We start from the raw sequence: 19,964 nt of genomic DNA, 5'->3' as shown, positions 1-19,964 counted from the left end.
CACACCCTTATCTTACAATTTTTACCACATAACTCATAAGCAACTCATACACCAATTTTCATGTATTTTTGGCCTTAGGGGCACTACCCCTGCACCCTCGCCAAGGGGGGCCTAATGCATGTCATCGGCCTCCCTTGGAACCCCTCGGTGGTGATGTCGTAGGGGGGGCAATGGTCCCCCTACCCCCCCTTTCATGGAATGACTATAAGCATGCTTAGATCCAAAGCACAGCCAATCTTTGAAAAAAGATCAGGCTCCACATACAATAGGTTGTGACCTTATAATCCATTCTACAAGCCCACAATGCTACAAGCAATTTGGTATCCCAATCAGTGCAAATAGAATTAATAGTTTTGGTGAGTACCACCTTCATAGTCTTGTGTTGGTAGACTTAGCTTGTCCATTACACCTAGGGTAGTAAGTAGTAGCGCCTTGTTGGTAGACTTAGCTTGTCCATTACACCTAGGGTAGTAAGTAGTAGCGCCTTCATTAATAACCCTGAATTTTCTTGTTAAAATCTCAAAGACTTCATTCATGAAATGAGTTCCCTCATCACTTACAAGCTTGATTGTACAACCATACTTGCATGTGATGTTATCAAAGGGAAACTTAGTGGTTGTGTGAGCTGAGTTATCTCTGATAGCTTTTTCTTTAGCCTAGTTAGTAGCATAATCTATTGCAACAATCACATATTTATTATGATTCTTAGTTGTTTTGAAGGGACCAATAAAATCTAGGCCCCATCTTTGAAAAGCTTCCCAATGCTAATTTGATTGCAAAGGCATATGATTTGGTGGAAGCATCCTTCTTGTATGCTGACAAGCATCACACTGATGAATAGTAAAGTCATGGGCATCCCAAAGCAAGCTTCTACTCCACCATAATCCTGCTTGCAAAACTTTTTGAGTTGTGTTGGTTGCCTACAAATGACCTCTAACAAGACATTTATAAGCCTCAATGAGCACCATAGGGTGCTCATGGGATAGCACCCATTGGCATAATATACCATCAGCACATTGGCAATACAATTGACCACCAATTAAAGTGTATTTTTGTAAGAAATAAGGCTCTGATACACTTGGATCACATTCTTCGATAGCATGGATGAAGGTTGGCAGAGTTTGATGGATTGCCTATACTCGACAGTTCATCTTTGTCAGCTACAAACGATTTATTGGAAGAAGAAAGAATGTTTGATGCTGAGAAGATATATGCAGATGTTGGCGAGGTCTTCTTTCTTGATGGTCCAAGAGGATCCGAAAAGTCCTTTGAACTCTATAATTGTTTGCTGTCTCAATTGTGTGGTGAGGGACATATCGCGTTGGCATGTGCATCTTCAGGAATTGCAACATTGCTCCTGACCAATGGATGCACAACAAACTCACAATTCAAGATACCTTTAGATTTGCATGCCACTAGCACTTGCAATATAAAGGTCAACGGTCAACTTGTAGATGTTTTGAAGTTACCTAAGTTGATAATATGGGATGAGGCGCCGATGACACATTGTTTTGCATTTGAAGCATTAGATCGAACATTGCAAGATATCATGTCAAACGATAAGCTCTTTGGTGGAAAGGTGGTATTGTTAGGAGGAGATTTTAGATAGGTATTACCAGTGGTTCCAAAGGCAGGACAAGAGGAGATTGTTAATGCTACATTATGCCACTCAAAAATATGGAGATAGATTAAGGTATTAAAGCTAACACAAAATATGCGGGTTCTCCAAAATAGTGATGGTTCAACAAAACATGAATTCAAACAGTGGGTTTTGGACATTCGAAGTGGGATAAACATATACATAAAATAAGCTGTGGAAGGGTTGATTCAGTGGATGTATCAAGGACTTGTAAGAGTTGTGGATTATGCACCATGTTTTTGAGATTGCGCTATTCTAGCACCTCAAAACCTTGAGGTTGATGTAATCAGTACTGCTGCACTGAGGGCAATGTCAGGGGATGAAAAAGAGGATCTAAGTGAAGATTCAGTGATTAATTCTAGTGAAGATCCTTTCTATAATGCAATAGAGTATCTCAATAGCCTTGATCTTGGAGGTGGATACCCACCTTATCGATTGCTTCTGAAGATGAATACTCCAATCATTTTGTTATGGAATCTGAATCCTTGACAAGGACTATGCAATGGGACTCGATTGATATGCAAAGAATTCCACACAAAGGTGTTAGAAGCTAAAATTACGACTAGTGCCAATGCTAGAGATAGAGTGTTCATTCCAAGGATTACTTTCCTTCCCAGTAGCTTGAAACTTCCATTTGAAATGAGGAGGAGTCAATTTCCCATTCGACTAGCATTTGCCATGACAATAAACAAATCACAAGGCCAAACAATGTCTATTATTGGCCTATATTTGGTGGCATCGATGTTTAGTCATGGGTAGTTGTATGTGGCTTTCTCATGTGTTCGATCATCAAATTCTATTAAGGTATTCCTTCAAGGTGATGCATGTGAGGCCAATGCTAATGGCGGAGATATGTTTTCTACCACCAATGTTGTATACAAGGAAGTTCTGCAATTGGCAACAACAACAAGCTAAAGTATGTTATTCGTCTTTCAAACCCTCTTGAGACTTTCTTTAGTGACCAAATTCCATTCATATTGTCTTTATCGTATTATAACTTTAGTGCATAGTATACTCTCTAAATATTATGGGTTTGGTGATTCCAGTGGTTTTCTCCTCTATATATACTTTTTTGCAATATGGTAGGATGGATGAATCATTCGCATTCACCACCGACTCAATGGCTAATATCATATATACATGTTTGTTTAATAGCTAAATGCTAACCTGATCTATTTAATAATATATATTTGTTGACATTTAGAAATATACAGATCCCAGGTATTGCTCAACTCTAGTGATACCATAGTTACCAGTTGACTTGCTAGAGTTTGCATCTTATCTTGGGTGAATAAACTATACTTTTTGTGGCTTTATTTTTTTCACAATAAGTGAGACTAATTTTAGCTACATATTAGCGTGTAATATTGATACTATTTTTTCGTATAGATTCATTCCCGATTCGAGATTTTTGTTGGAACTCCAAGTCCAAGATTATGTCTTTGGGGGATACATGCATCAAGGATACTATCGTATCCTTTCTCGATGAGTTGCATGGGCCAATGGATCTCAGAGGATCTCTATGTGCTTCTTGGGATATGAAGAGCATGTAGGATGGAATGCTTTCTTTCGCGGGCAAAATGAAGATTACATATATCAAATTTTACACCTTATTTGTTCTCGTACATGTAAGTATTCTAACTAATGAGTTGCAAAAGTCTTTTGGTTTGGCAATTGTAATTCTTTAACTTGATTTATTTGCCTTGCATAGGTGTGATATGGATTTCTGAGACTCCAGAGTATAATCGTGAATGACTCCCACATGGGGCTGCAGTAAATAGACGTAGGCTTTTTTGATTAGGATAGTTCATTTTGTTGCCCCTTTATGGGTGGACCTCATATATGGCTCTATTTCTTTGTTTATCTGTCCATATCTACGACCTACTTTTTGGGAGATGAATACACTTTGGATTTTGTGGTGTGGTTCCCCAAGGAGTTGCTGGGATCATTAGACCACATAGCATCTCTATTTTCTTTCCAAGATGTCTCTAGGAAGCTTATGCATATATTATATTCTCACATATTCATACATTGCTCTCGGATGTATCATTTGAAGTACACTTATTCATATAGCACATTTTTTGTTAAAGTATGTCGCTTGCATTTAGATATTAGTATGTTTGTTGTGTTTATAAAAGTTCTATTGTCATGTTGTTGGTATAAGAGATCATCATATAGTAGGTGATTTCCACACACACACACACGCGCGCGCACATTCGAGCGTGCGCAAGCACACACACGCAGAGTATTTGCATAAATTTTTTTTCCAAATAAAGACACTGTTAGGACTTCATTGGGATTTGGTTTGAAAATTTGCAAGCATACAAACATTCAGATTTGTGAACTTTCAAATTGAGAGAGAGAGAGAGAGAGAGAGAGAGAGAGAGAGAGAGAGAGAGAGAGAGAGAGAGATGCAATGTTACCAAAAATATTTTCCCAACTAAAGGCAATGCTAAAGATCCGACTTGAAAATTTTGCAAAAAGCATTCAAATGAAAAGATTTGAAAATTAAAACCTGAAATTTTATTCCTTGAACTTAAAGGAACCCAAGAATCCCAACCTTGAGACCCAGCAGAGAGTGACTTTAATAACTCGTCATAGATGGGTCATGCTACACATATATATATAGAGAGAGTATTGGTATAAACATATATTTTCTAAATAAAGGCACGGTTAGGAAATCATTGGGATTTGATTTGAAAATTTACAAGCATCCAAACATTGAGATTTGTAAACTTTCAAATTGAGAGAGAGAGAGAGAGAGAGAGAGAGAGAGAGAGATGCAATGTTACCGAAAACATTTTCCAGACTAAAGGCAATGCTAAAGATCCAATTTGAAAATTTTGTAAAAAGCATTCAAATACAAAGATTTGTAAATTAAAACTTGAAATTTTACTCCTTGAATTGAACTTCAAGGAACCTAAGGATCCCAACCTTGAGACTCAGTGGAGCGGATCATGCTACTCGTGTTAAAAATAGAAGGCTCGCCATGCTCATTGGAGGAGTCCCTCTCGCTTTGAGACTCATCACCCCTCTATTTGCTGCCGTTTCTTGAGAGACTTTCTTCTCTCCAAGTAAAGACCCAAAGGAACACGTCCCCTTTGTTTAGACCTTTACTACCTCGTATTCAACTTCATTGCCTTATAGTTTTGTTACAACGCTAGGGAGTCCTATCGATAACCTTGTCCCAATTCAAAAGACAAACATAATCTCCCATCGGATATCTCAAGTTCTGCAATGGTGTTGTGAAGGATTTCAAGTCCAATTGACAGTGGTGTTGCTCCTTCACAGGCTTGTGCAATGGGGTCGCAACCTTCTCCAAGTGATGCTTTTTGGCCTCGTGACGATGTGTGTGGCGAACAATCCAAGGATGCTCTGTAACAAAACGGAAAGACAAGATTAACCAAATGACCCAAACATGTTTTGCACTGCAACATTATTATAAGCTGCGAAGAAGGAATTACCGAGCACTTGCGCAGGGGTCAGCCTGGCCTTCACATCCGAGCATAGCATTCGGCGAATCAAGTCTTTTGCAGACAGGGAAACTTTCCTCCACTGATCGCCAGTGAAATCCAACTTACCCTGCTTGATTGCTTCAAATATGCCTTCTTCCGTCTCTGCCCAGAAAGGAGGCAATCCGCTTAGTAGAATGTAGAGGATCACACCCGCACTCCAGATATCGATTTCCTCTGAGTATTGGCCCTGCAGCACCTCCGGCGCAATGTAATAGGCGCTTCCTGCCATTCCTGTGAATTTGTCCCCTACATGAACAAACCCAATAAGAGTTTTGCTCTTTGTTCCAGAAAATACTGTGACCTGACAGCATTTTCGCTGAATCTAAATGGTCTGCTATACTCGAAAGTTGTCTTCCGTTGCAGTATTAAAGCGATGTACCTGGGGAGAAACGTAGGGCTAAGCCAAAGTCTGCAAGCTTGATGGCAGGCGAATCAGAGTCGTCAGCCAGGAGTACGTTCTCCGGCTTGATATCCCTGTGGATGACGCCCATAGTGTGGAGGTATCCGATCGTTTCCACCAAGCTCTTCATGAGGGGAGCAGCCTCCCATTCAGAGTAGCGGGTCTTCTGGACGATGCGATTGTAGAGGTCACCACCATGGCAGAGCTCCATGACAAGGTGGAAGGAGTGGGGGTCGTCAAAGGCATCGCAAAGGGAGACGACGTGGGGGTGGGGAGAGAGGTGGAGCATGATGCGGAGTTCGGAGAGGAAATCGGCTAGTTGGAGGGGGGAAGGGAGGAGGGATTTGGGGATGGATTTGCAAGCGAAGGGGAGGCCGGAGGGGATCTGGGTACAGCGACGGATGATGCCGAAGTGGCCATGGCCGAGTTCAGGGCCGAGGTGGTAGAGTAGAGGAAGCTGTCGTTTTTTGGAGTCCATTGATTTTGCTCTATTTCATTACAGCCACGTGGCGATTCTTATTCGTCCCTCTTCTTCCCACTCACCATTCCTCAAATTTGTATATTTATAGACTGGCCTCACAGGTTTCCCAAGTGATGATTTCTCTGGTTTTGGACTTTAAACACTTTGCTCAACATTCCCCATACATTTAATTTAATAACAAAACAAAGAATTCGACAACACTCGCATCCAAACAAAGATCTCCCTTGGGCTACAACATCAAATGCTTAAAATAGAGTCCATATTCTAGAACATCGAGTGCTTAAAATACAATCCATATTCTAGTTTTTAAAAACAAAGACCCTCTTGGCCAAAAAATGATCACCCCAAATGCTACAAAATCAAATGCTTCAAATTTAATACATATTTTTTTGGGATAAAAAACATAGAACTCTAAATCATGAGAGACCACTCATGAGACAAGAAGATCACCCAAGGCTACAACATTAAATGATTCAGAGCCCCACCCCATCCTAGCCCTTGTAGAGATCCAGTCCCACACTGTCCATACAATAATCTAGGTCACCGTGAACAAAAAGCGATGGCAAACCCCAATACAAAAGCTTCAATAGTCCTATTAATGTGAAGTGTGTTGTGTGTAAAAACTAACAATAAGAAACATAATTGCAAGGCATATGTATGTGCATGTGTGTGTGTGTGCATGCGTGCACGCAAGTGTGTGTACGTGTGTGCAAGCATGTGCGTGCGTGCATGTGTGTATATGCATGTGTGTGTGTATGCATGCAATGCGCGATGAGTGTGGGTGTGTGTGCATGGGCGCATGCATGCATGCATGTGCACACATGTGAGCAGGTGCGTGTGTGCATGTGTGCATGCACGTGTGTGCGCATGTGTGTGTGTGTGTCCACGCGGATACGTATGTACATGTTGGTGTGCGTGCATGTGCGCCCACGTGCATGTACTCTTCACATCTTTATGGTAATGGAAGTGTTGACTCCATACAACAAGGAGATGACAAGTAGCTATTGTGGTATTGAAACAGAAAATATCACACATTCGTGCATATTAGTGAATTAATGTTTTGCTAATATGATATCATCGACATAGAAGCAATGCATCCTTGTGAATGCAGGCAAAAGCAGTAATGGCTTGGCCAATTTTCAACCTATTGATGGCTCAATTGCAAATTATTATGTGTGTGTGTGTGCGTGTGCATGTGTGTGTGTGGAGAGAGAGAGAGAGAGAGAGAGAGAGAGAGAGAGAGAGAGAGAGAGAGAGAGGGAGGGAGGGAGGGAGGGAGGGAGGGAGGGAGGGAGGGAGAGAGAGAGAGAGAGAGAGAGAGAGAGAGAGAGAGAGAGAGGCAAACACCGCACTATGATCTTTAAGTTGGTCAAGGATTTTTTAAGCCTAGGAAGAGAAAGAAGCCTCAAGATATAAAAGGAAGCTCTAAGAGGCATGATTTGTTGTCGGATCTAATGGAGTATACTTATATGCCAATTGAGTTTGTGTGCATGTGTTAAGACCTAGTGAATACATTTAGATCTTACCTTGGTACAATTTTGGGATGGACGCTAAAGCTAGGCAAGTTGAGCAATGGATGGGCACCCTCAGCATGGGAATCCCTATTTCGACATGTGGCATAACAACATTTTCCATGTGGAGAGTCAAGACAAACCAACATGGTATCACAAAGCAAGATCTTCCTTGCTCACAATAATTAAATGTAGCGGTGTTAGCTCCCACCTTGCATTCCAACATTTGGTAAGCTAGATGGGAATATACACCTCTAATTAGATAACCTCCCTATTGAGGGAGGGTGTTAGAACCACACAAATGAGGTTCATCGGCAATACTAACCTCATTTGTGTTAGAACCACACAAATGAGGTTCATTGGCAATACTAGCCTATGGCGTACGTTGTGGGGTTGTCATGGTTGAGGTTAATCGTGATCACCATTGAGATAAGGCCTTGTGGTATCTTGGTAGATTAGATAATCATGCATATAAGGAGGTTGTGCAGTATACATTGAGTTTAATCATGCATATAAGGCCTTGTGGTATCTCGGATGTATAGTAGAAGGCATATAAGGCCTTGTGGTGTCTCGAATGTATAGTAGAAGGCATATAAGGCCTTGTGGATACATGAAGCCCTTGCCTTGATAGTGTTTTATAGTAGAGAGATCATCCTAGGGTGGCTCGGTAGTTGAGGGAAGAGCACCCTCCCCACATCTCCCATATTTAGACACATTGCATAATGGAATCAGCCTCATCAAGATAAATCATTTATGTTGATAGGACAAACATGAAAGGCTTAATCATGATCACCATCTCCTCTTGCTCTAGTGCATGCTCAATGTTTTGCAGGTAGCATTCATTATGTTTTCCATAATTTTCTTGACATGTACCAAGATGAACTATTCTGGGATGATAAGGACATGTTTCATCCTCATCCCATGGGTGCTTCCTTACCAATCTTCAATGAAATTCCTTGCCTCATAAGGCATTGTGATTACAATCTCCCTTCTCCAATGTTGAAATTAAATATACAGTTTTGTCTATGGCTAAGGGCAAAGAGTTGGAAATGTTAGTTGTTTAGGGCAAGCCCTCATGGGGGGCTCAGCTATCCTAAGTTTTAAGAAGGATTCAAGTTGGTGATGTATGATTGGTGCTTATGTGTTGGTCGAAGGACAATGACAGGCCCACGCACACACATGCTTGTGAGAAATTATTGTTTATGGGGAGAGTTATTGTTGCCAACCATATTATGTCTTCCTTTGCTGTGTATGTTCTTTAAAAATGTCCCTTTTTTAGAAAGACTTAAACTGGATGGGTATGTATGGGCATTTCTTTGGAAGGATCAATGGCATGCATTCTCATGGGATCTGGTTGTCCTATCAAATGTAGATGGTAGCCTCAGTTTGGAGGGAATGAAGGATAAATGTGATTGCCTATGTCCTATGTCACTTTTGAAATTAGGGTATAATCAACCCTCAGCCAAGCTTTCTTGTTAGTATATTGGGTTTGTAGGAAGGGACCATAGGGTGTTAATGGTCCTTGGCAAGACTTAGTCCTCTTTGATGTTCAAATCAAGGTTCCACAATCTTAATTGCTTTCAAAGTTGTTGGAGGTTTTGGAAAATCAAAACTTATAGATGTTACTGGCTTGTTCTAAGATCTTTTCATGGCAATGGCTCTCTGGGAAGATATTTGTGGTTGTTTCTTAAAGGAGGGACCGCTTGTCATTTTGAATACACCCAAAGGTGGGACCTATTGTCATTAAAATACACCCAAGGATAGTTAGGAAACTCTTTAGCAAAGGAGTATAGACTTTCTAGGATGTGTGGGACCCTCGTATAGGGAATTGGCTACCTATAGAGGCAATTGTACATCTTTTATTCTCAGATGGGGAGAAAAATGTTATGCAAATATTGTTGGATAGAATCAAAGATAGTGTTAGGGTAACTATGATCAAGGGCTTGCTCTATGGTGCATGTGTGCATCTAGGGGAGTCACACGTGTGTTTGTGTGTGTTGTAAAGGCACATCAAGTGCTATGATGTGTCTAGTGTGTGACCTAAGTGATGATGTAAGACAAAGGCAATCCCACTGATGTAGGGATTGATTCCCACTGATGTAGGGGTTGATTACCACTATGTAGGGAAGGTATTACCTTCTCCCCCTTTCTATAAAAGAGAGTCTTCTCTCTCACAATCATAATATAGATCTACCATATTGCTTTCATTGTGCTCTCACACCTCTTGCAAGATGCATCTATTCTATCCTACGGGATCCTACAAATGGTATCGAAGCTTTAGGTTCTAGATCTAGCCTAGCCTAGCATTAGATGCTATCTCTAGCATAAACTACAAATTTCTTCATCTTCTCCATTTTCCTCCTTCTTCCCAAATCTTTGAGAGCTCTGTTCTCTGCCTACAAACGACCATTGCCCAAACCCTCTAAGCTGCAAACTCCTCTTGTATGGGCGAACTTCCAGCTGCAAGCTTTTGGTGAAATTTTAACTGTATGTGAAATGCCAACACTCAAACTCCCTTACGCCTTTTCTTACAATGCGACTTGCAGGAGTAGCCATTCCAAAGTTCCTCTGAGCCAAGCTTGCACAACAGTATGAGCTAGCTCTTGTCCAGATTTGAAGGAAATGGTCCACCAAGGAAGGAGAAACAACAAAAAAACCAGTCGACTTTAAAGCTACTGGCTATGGCGACATGATGCGACATTTTGCCTCTCCTTGCTGGTAGCCCTTCTCTAGTATAAGGCCCTTCTTCCTGCATAAAAGTCCCCTTGAATAGAGCTATGAGCTATGAGAATTGCACCCTCCAAGTTCTGGTCTCTGTTTTGGATGGTTTTGACAATGTTGTGAGTTTGATGCTACATTAGATGCTACTTTAGCATTTTTGATGTTTTAAAGTATTGAATAGCTTCAGTACAACTATGGCTATAGCTTTGCTTTAAGTTGCTACACTTGGATTTGCTTGGAATGCTTTCATTTAGCCACCTCTATGAAGCATGCAAGTGAAAGCATCATTTCCATTATGTTTTGTAGTATGGAATTTGGTTACAAGCCTTTGCTACTCTAAATGCTTGTATTTTGAAGCTCTTCAACTCTTTCTAGCCTTGTAAGAGAGTAGACACTGCCCATTTTGGGTTAGACCCTCTCATGGCTACCATCTTGAATATGGATAAGTTCAATGGTAAAGGATTTCACACATGGCAGATGAAGATTAAGTTTGCATTGATGAGGGAAAACCTCTGGGGGCTTGTCAAACCTGCTTCAACTACTTCTTCAACAACCTCTAATGCTAGAGAATCCTCAGCTCTGACACATTCGGCAAGAGATCCTGCTAGAGAGGAGAAAGCCCATGGCATCATTGCTCTTGGCTTAGGACATGACTATATTCATCACATTTCTGATTTAGAGTCTCCTTCTGAAGCTTGGCAAAAGCTTGACATTATTTTTGGTGCTAGCTCTCACATCTCAAAATTGTCACTTAAGATTGCTTTCTTTGAATTGAAGATGGCTAGTGGCACTCCTTTGGTTGCCCATGTTAATTATATGGAGAGTCTCATGACTCAACTTGCTTCTATCAACTCTCTAATCACTACAGATGATGCAATGGCAGTATTGCTCAAAAGTATGCCTGAAGATTATGATCATGTTGCTGAAAAATCTTCCTAATCCTACTCTTGAAGGTCTTATTACTGCTCTTCAAGAAGAAGAAAGACACATGGAACTCCAGAGAGGCAATGACACAGCCTACCAGAGAGGCAATGACACAACCTATGCCATAAAAATTCAAAGGGGCAAGTTTTCACCTTGCAAACATTGTGGGAAGACTAATCACCTCTCAAAAGATTGCTTCAAGATCAATCCATGCAACATTGTGGCAAAAACAATCACCATGAAAAGTATTATAGAGCCAAAAAGGAAGAAGCTACAAAGTCAGAAACCATCAATCTACTTTCATTTGATGAGTCTCCACATGATGAAGACTATGCTGACCACCATGAGATGGCATGAGAAACTATGAGACTAGATGAATCCTTGACACTGCAAGAGGCAATCCCTTGAGGGGGGTTTGTTGGGATAAGCATGATCAAGGGCTTGCTCTATGGTGCATGTGTGCATTTAGGGGAGTCACATGTGTGTTGTAAAGGCACATCAAGTGCTATGATGTGTCTAGTGTGTGACCTAAGTGATGATGTAAGACAAAGGCAATCCCATTGATGTAGGGATTGATTCCCACTGATGTAGGGGCTGATTGCCACTATGTAGGGAAGGTATTACCTTCTCCCCCTTTCTATAAAAGAGAGTCTTCTCTCTCACAATCATAATAGAGATCTACCATATTGCTTTCATTGTGCTCTCACACCTCTTGCAAGATGCATCTATTCTATCCTATGGGCTCCTACAGATAGTTCACCGAATAAACAACCCTTTAGATTTTCATATGATTATAAAGGTTTTTAGGCTCATTTTTTGGTAAACTTTTGTAGAGGTTCTCTCTAAAGGATTTCAAGAAGCCAGTTTCTCATTGGGTTGTATCCATGGCTTGTGATCAGTGAATTGATCAATGAGTAGATGTGCTCTCTAAAGGATTTCAAGAAGCCAATTTCTCATTGGGTTGCCTCCATGGCTTGTGATCAATAGATTGCTCATGCCCCCTTTTACAATGTTGCAATTTGGAGACATAGATTATTAAGGGTTTGGAAGGCAACTCCTTCTTCTAAACTCAACTTAATGCTACGGAAGGTCATTGTGAGTAACTTGCTTGTTGAATCCAGGTTGGTTAATTGGAAGTATAAGATTTCTCCATTATTCCATTTGTGCAACATTAAGAAGAAAACTCTATGCATATATTCATGGGAATTCCTAGCTATTCGAGATGTCTGGCAAAAAGCATACAAGTGGTTTGAAAGTTTTTCTATTTATCACTACTTTACTTGGAAGCAAGCTATCCTTGGAGATAAGGGTTAAGTTAAATAATGTGCCCTATGGTGTTTGGTAGTTGATAAGGGCTGTGATTATCCTACACATATGGAAGTATGAGAAAGATTTGTTGCGTGGAGTAGGTTTGCTTCACAAAGAGATCATCGAGATCTAAGTATCTAGAACACTAAAACATTTTGGAAGAAAGTCTCCTATACTCCATTAGGTTTTATTAGGCATGGGTTGACCCAGACTCTCTACGTTATGTTGTTTTCTCCTTCCCGAGTTAGGAGATCGATTTTCCTCTCTTTTTTGTACTATTTAATTTTGTCATTGTGATTAAGTTGTGTCGTTTTAAACCAAAAAAAGGAATTCAAGATGAGATTGCACAGGTCATGGAAGGCCATGCGATAATCAATTGATCTTTAAATTATCTCGGTCTTTTGGTTTATTTTGTATATTTAGAAAATTTGGGTGATATTTATTATTTTATTCTCTTGTATAAGATGTGGCTACATATCCAACAATGCAAATAGAGAATTTTGCAACAATCATATAGTGAAAGTGCTGAAGATCATAAAGACAGACGATGAAGAGGATAAATTAGTAAATGTAAGTTTTGTTCCGAATTCTCAAGAAGACTTATTGGCACCTGGACAGTCTATTACTACTAGAACTACAAAACTAGTTAAGAGGAAATATTTGGGAAATATTCTTGACAAGGATCATTATCTATGAGTAATACTATTACCCCTCTTATTGCAATTAGAGTAAAAGGGCCATCCTCCAAGAATGGAGTTGATTAAAAAAGCCTATTTCATGAAGGGCAGGGAATGAAAGTCATTTTGCAAATACCATCAAAAGATGAAGAAGAGAGTAGCAATGTAGGAGCAACATGAGCATCTATAACTAATAGAACCATTGATACCAAACATAATTAAATATGTGCAAAGATGGAACGAGAAAATTGGTTGATCACCAAACATTCTTCTTGGATATCAATTGGGCTCTTCGTCCATCTGTTGATCCATCAATAGGAGTACATCCGCTTGAAATATGCAAGCATTATTCCAAGCAAGTTGAAAATATAAAGGGAAGGATGTAGAGCAATCCTCATGCAATACTTGTGGAGTGGGTCATTTAATTAATCCTATACAATGTTCTTCTAGGCAATCATTTGATAGAATAGAAGCAAATGAATACATGTATTACGTTCTTGATAGATCACATTTAGCTGAAGAAAAGTAGCAATTGCATTTAGGGTATCCAAATAATCCTTATCATAAGGTTTGTGGTTGTAAAGCATTTGTACGGTTGACAAATGAGGAAGCCAAGCTTCTTGCATTTGATCATAATAACGATCATAATAGTTATAGAAAAGCCATGACCATGATAGAGTGAGTTCACTTAAATTATAATGAGTTTGCAACTACATGTAATGAAGATATTGCAAAATTTGAATTTAAGGCTTCATTATTGGTGGAGGCTAGCATATCCTTTACATTAGAGAGAGGCAAAGCTTGTCCAAGTGATATGTTAAAAGAATATGATAACATATTTTAGCTTGCTTTCGCAAACATGTGAAATTTGGAACTTAATAGATAGTGTTTCACAAAGTGGAAATAGTTGGAGGTGATATGATAGAAGAAAGCAAGTGGTTACATTGAACCTTCTTGCTGGATCAAGAGTAAAGAAGTTGTGCATGTTGAATCATTAGCAGAGGACATGAAGCCCTTCCTCATGGAAGAGCATGCAAGGATCAAAGATGAAAGTCACATCTAATTAGTATTGAGGAGAGTATTATTTGAAGCACTATCATTGGACGAAATATCAAATGAGTCCATTGAGTAGGTTTCACTACTTTCAATGGAAGAAATATCAAATGAGTCCATTGAGTAGGTTTTTCTACATTCAATGTTAAAACTAAATTGCTTATTTTTTATAGTGTTATCATGCTTTTGAAATGTTAATAATTTGTTATGCTTTTGGAAATGCTAATGATTTGTTCATGTTCATGAATACATAAAATTATATTAGAATTAAAGAGCACATGGTGAGGCTCCTAAAGTGTGTAGACTAGAAGGCTTGCGCTCCTAAAGTGTGTAGACTAGAAGGCCATGGTTCAAGAATACCCTTAATCAAGCTAAATGGAGTGACTTATTCCTTTCTATATGGCTTTCAAAATTATGAAAGTAATTTTTTTCCTATAACTTTATCATTCCTTGTTCCTGAACTTAGAACTTTCATCAAGTTGATCATAATGTCTTTGCTTATAGGGGAGAAGAAAATAAGGTTCTAGAAAGCTTTTATAAATTAATTGATCATGCAAAGAGAGAAGAGGAAGAAGAGAGAGAGAGATTAGAAATAGACAAAGACAAGTCATAATTGATGACATCATCAATAGTATATGTTAATTCAAGGACACTTGTTTACTACATAATAATGATGGGTGATTGCTTGGGACATGCTTGCAACTCCGAAATATGATTCTTAATGGTGATTGTGGATTGGAGATTGTAGATATTCCTCAGATATTCCATATGGGTTCAATATTTTGTGAGACTCGCCAAGGGATGGCTTTTGATTTTATTGGAAGCAAGTATGTCTACAATGAATAGATAAAAAAGAGATGATGTTGAACCCCATTCTTCCCATTGTGTTGTGAAGTAATGAGGAAGGAGTATCAACCAACCCCCAGTGTAGGAACAACATGCAAAGTAGAACACACAAAACATGTTTTCCTCTCTTTCATATAACAATACTAGCTTAGCAAACATAATTGGAAAGCATAAGGAACATGGTGTGCATGTGCCATGCATGTGCATGGGTGTAATTCTGAGTGAGTGAGTGTGTGTGTGTGTGCACGTATGTGCACACATGAACGTGTGTGTGTGCGTGCATGCATGCTCTACATAGAAGTAGATTGTATAGCTATGGAGATGTTGACTTACTCTATACAAAAAGTGTTGTGATATTGGAAGAGAAATAAGAATCAATGTTTTTCTCATTGACTGTTAGCCTAGAATGCATCCTTGCGAACGGGTAAAAGCCATTGATGGCTTGGCCAATCCTCCTTAACCAATCTATTAGTGGTGGCCACTTGCTCGATTGCTATAGGGCTAGAGTGTGTGCATGTGCATAGTTTGTTACACAGAAAACGCATTTCCTTGTAGGTAGCACTATGTATTCTCTTAAGACTATTTCTATTGTGCAACTTGAGTTTCCTAATTGCAAAATGGTAATTAAATATATGAGGATGAAGTCTTAGTGGTTATATATCTGGATATTACCATTACACGCATATAATTTTTGCCTTTTTAATACACAGAAGCGTTACATACAAAGAGAGCCTTTTGTCCTTACTCATGTGGACTTTTGTAAGGATGGTGTGGATTGGATCTTTCCGTATATATGCTCAAGTGGCGTGGGAATTTGAAGCATTTGATGTAGTACCCATGGGGTGGGGTGAGGTGTCTCAAATTCTTTGCTTTTTGACTATTGTATTTAAAGCATTTGATGTTGTAGTTGTGGGGTGATCATTTTAAGGGAGAGGGGTCTCTTGTGCTTTTAAATTCTTTGTTTTTAAAAGTAAAGTACGTATTATATTTGAAGCATTTGATGTTGTAGCCATAGGGTGATCATTATTTTGGGGTGAGGGGTTTGTCGTGCTTTTAGACCCTTTGTTTTCTTAACTAAAATATGTATTGTATTTGATGTTGTAGTTGTGGGGTGATTTGTGATGCAATGCTTAAATTAGGTGTGCAATTGGCATTTTAGTCTTCAAGCCTCAAGTATTTGATGTTGTAGGGAGGGGTGATTTGTGCTGAATTGAGCTTTTAGCTTGAAGTTGTGCAGCAAATTTACTTCTAAATTCTCAGTTTGCTTTAACTAAATAATGAACATGTCGAAGTCATCCAAAGCTGAAAATGCGCTATGTTGATGAGATGGATAATGGAGGGGGGGTTCTGGAAACGTGTAGAAGCAGACCGGGGAACTTTGAAGGAAAGGGGTTTGGATTGTTGATGTAAGCAATGAGGCAGGTTGAGCAAAGCTCAGTTGTGGAAAAGGGGGGAGGGTCAAATGACCGAACTAAGAGTCAAAATTGTGTGGACGAAAGAAGGTACTTCGAAGACCAACAAGAAAGTACCAGAGGCAAAGCGTAGAAAGTCAAAATTGACACGTGGTCAACGAGCGAGAAAGTTCCGTCAGGAGCAAGAAGAGTGACGTGGGAGGCGGGGGTTGCTGGTGGTATAAGACACCACGTGGCGTGAAAGGCAAAAAAACGGCGGCTTTTGCTTCCCTCACACACAGCTCGCCATGGCGTCCTCCCCTGCTTCTTCCAAACGACGCCGCAGCTCTGCCCTTCCTGCTCCTCCTCCTCCTCCTCCTCCTCCTCCTTCTCCCTCCCCCTTCTCCCTCCTCTACCACCTCGGCCCCCAACTCGGCCGTGGCCAATTCGGCATCATCCGCCTCTCTACCCACCTCCCCTCCCTCCTCCCCTTCGCTTGTAAATCCATCCCCAAATCCCTCCTCCCTTCCCCCCTGCACCTCGCCGATGTCCTCTCCGAAATCCGCATCATGCACCTCCTCTCCCCCCACCCCCACGTCGTCCGCCTCTTCGATGTCTTCGAGGACGCTCACTCCTTTCACCTCGTCATGGAGCTCTGCCGTGGCGGCGAGCTCTTCCACCGCATCGTCCAGAAGACCCGCTACTCTGAATCCCAGGCCGCTCCGGTCATGAAGAGCTTGGTGGAAACGATTGCGTACCTTCACAGCATGGGCGTGATTCACAGGGATATCAAGCCAGAGAACATACTGCTGGCTGACGACTCGGATTCGCCTGCCATCAAGCTTGCAGACTTTGGATTAGCCCTCCGCTTCTCGCCAGGTATCGGATCTCCGTGTTTTTGCATTGAGAGAAATGCTATCAGCATCGCAGAGATTTCTGAAATATATACTCGAAGAGCGTAAAATCTAATTGGGTTTGTTCATGTGATGTAGGGGACAAATTCACAGGAATGGCTGGAAGCGCCTATTATATTGCGCCGGAGGTGTTGCAGGGCCAGTACTCACAGGAAATCGATGTTTGGAGCGCGGGCGTGATCCTTTACATTCTCCTAAGCGGAGTGCCCCCTTTCTGGGCAAAGACGGAACAAGGTATATTTGAAGCAATCAAGCAGGGCAAGCTGGATTTTACCGGTGATCAGTGGAGGGAAGTTTCCCTGTCTGCAAAAGACTTGATTCGCCGAATGTTATGCCCAGATGTGAAGGCGAGGCTGACCCCTGCGCAAGTGCTCGGTAATTCCGTCTTCCCTCCTGTCGCTATGCAGCTTATACTGTCGGTAGTGGTCGGATAGGACCAACTTTGCTTGAACAAGTTTGGGTCTGTTTGCTAATAGGCTTGTCTTTGGGTTCTGTTACAGAGCATCCTTGGATCGTTCGCCACACAGCTGATCGTCAGGAGGTCAAAAAGCAGAAGACTCAGCACCACGGCCAGAAAGCAATCTCCTCAACGGCGGAGAGGGTTTGCACACTGGAGCCACCTTCAGAGGCTCCATTGCGGCTTGCGGCTGGGGAGGATTGCGCTCTGCTGCAGAATTCGTTCTCAGACGTCTCTGCTGAGGTTTCGACGTTAGGACCTGCTACGGATTGCGATCCCGCTCCCGCAATCCTTCCATCACAAACAACTACGCTTGCGGCGTCTTTCGATTGTTTCGACAGTCGAGATAACTTTACAGCACAGACGTCGACATCTTATTTAGCTAGCGGCGAAGATGTCGATGCCCAAGCACCGAAGCTACACGATGCAGAGGCGGAGCTTGATTTCGATGAAGTCGTAGCGGAAGTAATCAAGGGGCTAGAGAGTTCACCTGCTACAGGCAGCAATGGTTCGAAGCAAGTGAGGATACAAGATGGGTGCAGCTATAGAGTGCTGGAGACGAGTGCGGAGGAGCAAACTGCGGTAGTGGAAACAAGAAATGGGAGGTTCTTGGTGGTGCACGACAGGGTGAGGAGACGATTTGAGGGGAAGGTGTTGGATTGGAGACCTGCAGGACCCAGGATTTCGCCGTGCTCAGCTGGGGAGAGACCTCTGTTTCACTTATCACAAGCAGTCTTTTGAATGTTCGCTTCCTCCCAGATTCATCCCTACATCATTTTTTTCGAACTTGGCGATACATCTAATCGCTCACCTGTACAGCATTCACAATCGTGAATACACACTTTCTTATGTATGTCACGGAGCTTTTCTAAAGCTACATTTTTGCGCTATTTGTAGACACCGACACTAAACAGATCGCTATTTGTAGACATTGATACTAAACACATCGATCTTGAACATTGTTAAGGTCCTCTATTACCACTAAAGAACCATATTTTAACTTAATTGTGCATTTGGATTAGGATTCAAGGGGTTGAAATATGTTATATCTCTATGGTATGTTAAAAATGCTTGAAAATTTAACCCTAGATAGTAGGTGCTTTGAAGTTCTTTTTCGAAGGGTTTCAATAACTTGGGTTTAACTTAACAAGTGGATAGTGGGAAATGCTACTTTAAGATATTGCTAAGTATTTTTTAGTTTTGAAAGTACTTGTTTGAAAGCCCTTCCAAAAAAGAAAAGTCATTCTACTTGTAAGCTCAAAGAATGAACATCATAGTGTAAAGACATACCATTTTGTGCAAAAAAGATACCAAATTTTAGCTGTTGATGTGGCCTTGTTTCACTCTCCTGCCTGCTCACACATTTCCCCGCCCTCTCACACAATCACTCATATAGCTCCCTCCCTGATCATTGTACCTTCCCACATCCCTCTCTAGCCCTCCTACCCTCTAACTGCACACCTCTTATCACAGTGTCATGGCCATTTGTGATGGATGGCTGCATTGCAATCTATACCCTCCCTACATATCTCATGTAGGTAGAGTGATGGCACTGTGGTGGTCGCCAATAGTAGACACATGCCGACAATGCGTGGTTGCCGCGAATGGTGGACACATGGCAGGCATGATTCAAAAGAAAGGATCTTTTTTGGAAACACGACTCCTTTGGCTACACAGTGATTCGAACTATGCACTTGTCTATTTTAAAGAGTTTGTCTTAAACGACAAACGTGTATGCACTTCCTTAATATAATAAAGGAGTCACTTTTTGTTTTGTTTTGAGAGCCATCTTTGCTATGTGAGTCACTATTAGCGAAAGTTAGTTTTGGTAGAAATTTATAAGTAAATTGTCCCTGGGTTGTGGTGAATGGATTGTACTAAACTCCTTGCAAAGTGACTATATTGGGATATATTTCCCCCCTTCAAGAGCCTAGCCTATGTGAGTTATGTAGACATTAGATGTAGCTTAGCTATGATAGAGGTATTTTGCATCCATTGTGGCCAATACACATCAAAGCTAACATGAAAAATCAAGGATCATGGCATTTATCCAATTTGTGAGATCATGCTCAATTCTTATCAATACAAGGAACCAAATGAGAAGGATGATAAAAATTTATTTGGGTT

The 19,964-nt window shown here is 40.8% G+C and overlaps 1 protein-coding gene and 1 pseudogene across 1 annotated transcript; one reads left to right on the top strand and one right to left on the bottom strand.

The window, feature by feature from the left end:
• Window positions 1–4,799: 4,799 nt before the first annotated feature.
• Window positions 4,800–6,032, bottom strand: LOC147902887 (calcium-dependent protein kinase 34 pseudogene; annotated as a pseudogene).
• Window positions 6,033–16,757: 10,725 nt separating this feature from the next.
• LOC147902886 (calcium-dependent protein kinase 7-like) lies at window positions 16,758–18,736 on the top strand. Its single transcript, XM_087373772.1, has 3 exons — window positions 16,758–17,345; window positions 17,459–17,755; window positions 17,881–18,736. The coding sequence occupies exons 1-3, from the start codon at window positions 16,775–16,777 to the stop codon at window positions 18,576–18,578; spliced, it is 1,566 nt and encodes a 521-aa protein (XP_087229898.1). The 5' UTR covers window positions 16,758–16,774; the 3' UTR covers window positions 18,579–18,736.
• Window positions 18,737–19,964: the final 1,228 nt, after the last annotated feature.

This window comes from Dipteris shenzhenensis, chromosome 4, assembly GCF_047967505.1.
Source record: "Dipteris shenzhenensis isolate YYH24624 ecotype China chromosome 4, Dip_SZ_1.0, whole genome shotgun sequence".
In the NCBI taxonomy this organism is placed as follows: Eukaryota; Viridiplantae; Streptophyta; class Polypodiopsida; order Gleicheniales; family Dipteridaceae; genus Dipteris; species Dipteris shenzhenensis.
This window is presented reverse-complemented; position numbering and strand designations above follow the sequence as displayed.

Coding starts and splice junctions, on each gene's coding strand:
- LOC147902886 (XM_087373772.1), top strand. CDS start 16,775: ATGGCGTCCTCCCCTGCTTCTTCCAAACGACGCCGCAGCTCTGCCCTT. Junction 17,346..17,458: donor AGCCCTCCGCTTCTCGCCAG/GTATCGGATCTC, acceptor CATGTGATGTAG/GGGACAAATTCACAGGAATG. Junction 17,756..17,880: donor GACCCCTGCGCAAGTGCTCG/GTAATTCCGTCT, acceptor GTTCTGTTACAG/AGCATCCTTGGATCGTTCGC.